Raw genomic sequence first — 3602 nt, 5'->3', positions numbered from 1 at the left:
AGAGACCTTGATAAGTAATTGACCCAAAGTCATACATCAAGTAAGTAGCAGAAACAGGATTTAAAGCCAGACATGTCTGATACTACAGCTCATGCCTCTAATCAGCATCCTTCCAGTGGATATCATTAATAGAGCTACCTATACGAAGAGTTGCTAACAGTGAGACAGAATCCAGGAATCACTAGCATTCCTTTAAAAGACAATTATTTTGTAATTTGAGCTTTTGGAGCTATATGTCAATATTTCTATATATCGCATATATATAATTTTATATATTTCAAACTACATATGCAGTAGGCATATACTCTTTCTTTATTCAATCTCCCAGCTAGTTTAGCAGGGTAGGAGATTACATAGTAGTTTGGAGCCAAAACTAGAGGCAGTAAGAATTTGCCTGGCCTGTCTTGACTCAGTACATATAACTCTTTCGGTTCCTTTAACACAACCAACACTTTTTAATATTTTTTTACAATAATGCCACTTTCCTAAAGACATCTCTGTTTTCTAACCGTGATTAAAAAAAGTTTTCAGTTATTTCAAGTTGAAAAAAGGAACAGTTACACTCGAGTTTCAAGTTTAATTGCTTCTCATACTCCATGCTTCATTTCTAATATTTTTTGGAAACATTCACATTAAAAAGCAAATGTCTTTGGAACTTTTACCTATTTTATACTTAACTTCTGAGATCATTCTAAGGAGATATGTGTAGGAGTGGTTTGGAAGGTTTGGAAAGGAAAGCAGAAAATAAAAAGGCTCATTTTCTCCAAAGACTGTGGTATCAAAAATATCACATTACATTTACATAAAATGGCCAAGGTCTGACAACTGGACTTCTATCTGAAGATTTACTTTACAGATCATTTTGAAAATACCAACTGTATTCAGGAAGATGCTTGTATTTTTTCAAAATAAAATAAAATGTTTCAAAAGTGTTGTTGAGGCTTCCCTGGTGGCGCAGTGAATGAGAGTCCGCCTGCCGATGCAGGGTACACAGGTTCATGCCCCAGTCCGGGAAGATCCCACATGCCGCGGAGCGGCTGGGCCCGTGAGCCATGGCCGCTGAGCCTGCGCGTCCGGAGCCTGTGCTCCGCAACGGGAGAGGCCACGACAGTGAGAGGCCCGCGTACCGCAAAAAAAAAAAAAAAATATTGTTGTTGATGTGTGGAGCCCAGAGAAAATATTTTCTGGGTGGTATAGGTGAATGTAATCAAACAATGAGGCTTTTTCATCCTGCAAGATTCTTTCAAAATTCTTTCAAGATTTCTTTCAAAAATGAAACCTCATAATTTTAAATTTTTTGATGGCGCGCTGATTTTCTTAAAAAGGAAATAAAGAGAAATTATTAGTAAGGATATATGTTATACAGCCCACTTCTCCCCGCCTCTCTGACAAGCCCCTTGCTCCCTCCTCACCCCAGCCCTCAATCTAAATTTCCTAGAAGGGTATGAATTCAGGGGACATGGTGGGCAATGGTGGCTGTGCACATGCAGCCTGTGTGTGGCAAGGGAGTGGGGGCGGGGACCCCGCGGTTAGCGAGAAGACAGAGCAGAAAAAGCCAGCGCCAAAGCCTGGGGTGGGAGTGGGAGAGGTGGAGGGTGTTGCAGGCCCTCCCTGGTAACCAGAGAAGGGCAAACTCCAACCGCAGGGAGGTGATGCCACTTGTGGGCTCTCATATTGGAGAGGAGCAAGATGAGTGACAGAGCGGTGCGCGCTGTGGCCCTGCGCACGAACAGGCGGAGGGGGCTGTCTGTGTGTGTGCACTAGGCTGGAGGGGGGCGCTCCTGCTGCACTGGCCACAGGACTTGGGGGAGAGCTCGGCGGTGACGCGCAGCTCTCACGTGACCGCGAGCTGCAGAGCGACGCAGCCTTTGGTGCAGTCGTCACTCGTGTCTGGGTACCAGCTCCCCGCTGCCCTGCGCACGGCGGGCTGGCATCGGGCCCGGGGGAAGCTGAGCAGGTAAGGGCCCCGGGGCCCGCGCGCTGACGCCAGGACTGCAGCGGCCCGCCAACCCCAGAGGCCGGCGCAGGGGTTCAGCGCGGCGGGTCCCGGCGAGCTATCTCCACGCCTCGGCTTTCTTGGGAGCAGAAATGGGGGCCCCCTTGGGTGGGGGTGCAGGGACGGCTGGGTTCCAGGGAGGGCAGCAGAGCAACTAAGAGCGATGGGAAATCATTCCTGAGTTCCTGCAGGGCAATGGTGAACCCGGGAGCGGGGCGGGGATGGGAGCGGCTGAGGGTGGGGGCGGAGGACGCGGGGAGGGAGGGGTTGGCGGGGGCGTGGGGCCGGGAAGGGGCCGAGCGCCCGGCTGCAGCAGCCCCCTACTCCCACCTCGCCCCTTTGCAGGTCTGCGGGACTAGGCGTCGCGGCGGCGCACTCGTGGCGAGAATCAGGAGGAGCAGGAGACAGCGAGGATAGGCCCAGGTCGGTGCGGGGGGTGCTGGTGCAAAGCCAGTCTGAGACACCTTCCTAACTCCCCCAGGCCCTATCCCCCGTCCTCCATTTTGGTGCCTGCTGCGCTCTGGGAAAGAATCCTGGGAAAAGAAAAATGGTGGGCTTTGGGTTTGGGGGAGGGAGAGAAAAGGAGAGAGCTGGGGAAGGGGCTCAAATTGGAGGCTCCCTAGAAGGCTCACGAGGCTCCTGAGGTGGGAAAAAATAAATTTTAAAAGTCTTTGATATCAGGGCTTTGAATCCTGCTGGTTAGTGCACCAAGCATTCAGTCTCTCTCCTTGCCTTTGTCTTACTTGTTGTTCAAAGAAAAATAACCAGGGAAAAAAAATCTCATCATGGCAAATATCCACCAGGAAAACGAAGAAATGGAGCAGCCTGTGCAGAATGGAGAGGAAGACCGCCCTTTGGGAGGGGGCGAAGGCCACCAGCCAGCAGGAAATAATAGACGGGGACAGGCTCGCCGACTTGCCCCTAATTTCCGATGGGCCATACCCAATAGGCAGGTCAACGATGGGATGGGTGGAGATGGAGATGATATGGAAATGTTCATGGAGGAGATGAGAGAAATCAGGAGAAAACTTAGGGAGCTGCAATTGAGGAATTGTCTGCGTATCCTTATGGGGGAGCTCTCTAATCACCATGACCATCATGATGAATTTTGCCTTATGCCTTGACTCCTGCCATTTTCCATGAGATTAATACTGTGATTCCCACTGTTGTTCTCCTTTTCCTTGCGTTTTCCTGATATGCCTTTACTGATCCGTTTGCTGTGAACCTTATGTAATTTCCATGTGTCAGGTGGGTTCTTGTGTTACCAGCTTCTAATTGGAGATTGCCTTGTCACGCAATCTAAGTTTCTGTCAACAGTAGAGTTTCACCCATTTGCATGGAAAAATGTAAAGTTAATAAAGCAATTAAAATCAATCTATACATTTATTATTGTCTCATTGAAAAAAAATATATGAACCCTCCAAAAATCTGAAATCAAATATCGCAGGATGTTAATTGGAGCACATTTCTCTATGGTTGGATAATATGTGACTTTTTTCCTTTTAATTATCTGGAGTTTTAGAAGCAATGAAAACGGTTTTTCAATGAGTCTGTGAATGTACAAAATAATTACTGGTTCAGCAACCTTAAAGAAAAGTGAACTTTA

The 3602-nt window shown here is 48.0% G+C and overlaps 1 protein-coding gene across 2 annotated transcripts; it reads left to right on the top strand.

Annotated features, from left to right (window-relative positions):
* Positions 1–1895: 1895 nt before the first annotated feature.
* Positions 1896–3370, top strand: BEX3 (brain expressed X-linked 3). 2 transcript variants are annotated; one of them, XM_067722837.1, is made up of 3 exons: positions 1896–1957; positions 2342–2419; positions 2800–3370. In XM_067722837.1, exon 3 carries the CDS (start codon positions 2812–2814, stop codon positions 3118–3120), a length of 309 nt encoding a protein of 102 aa, XP_067578938.1. In that variant the 5' UTR covers positions 1896–1957; positions 2342–2419; positions 2800–2811; the 3' UTR covers positions 3121–3370. The 2 variants fall into 2 exon arrangements, with proteins under 2 accessions (XP_067578938.1, XP_067578937.1); XM_067722836.1 differs by having other exon boundaries at positions 2753–3370.
* Positions 3371–3602: the final 232 nt, after the last annotated feature.

Source organism: Pseudorca crassidens, chromosome X, assembly GCF_039906515.1.
Source record: "Pseudorca crassidens isolate mPseCra1 chromosome X, mPseCra1.hap1, whole genome shotgun sequence".
Taxonomy (NCBI): Eukaryota; Metazoa; Chordata; class Mammalia; order Artiodactyla; family Delphinidae; genus Pseudorca; species Pseudorca crassidens.
The sequence above is the reverse complement of the archived record's forward strand: the minus strand, read 5'-3'. Positions and strand labels throughout refer to the sequence as shown.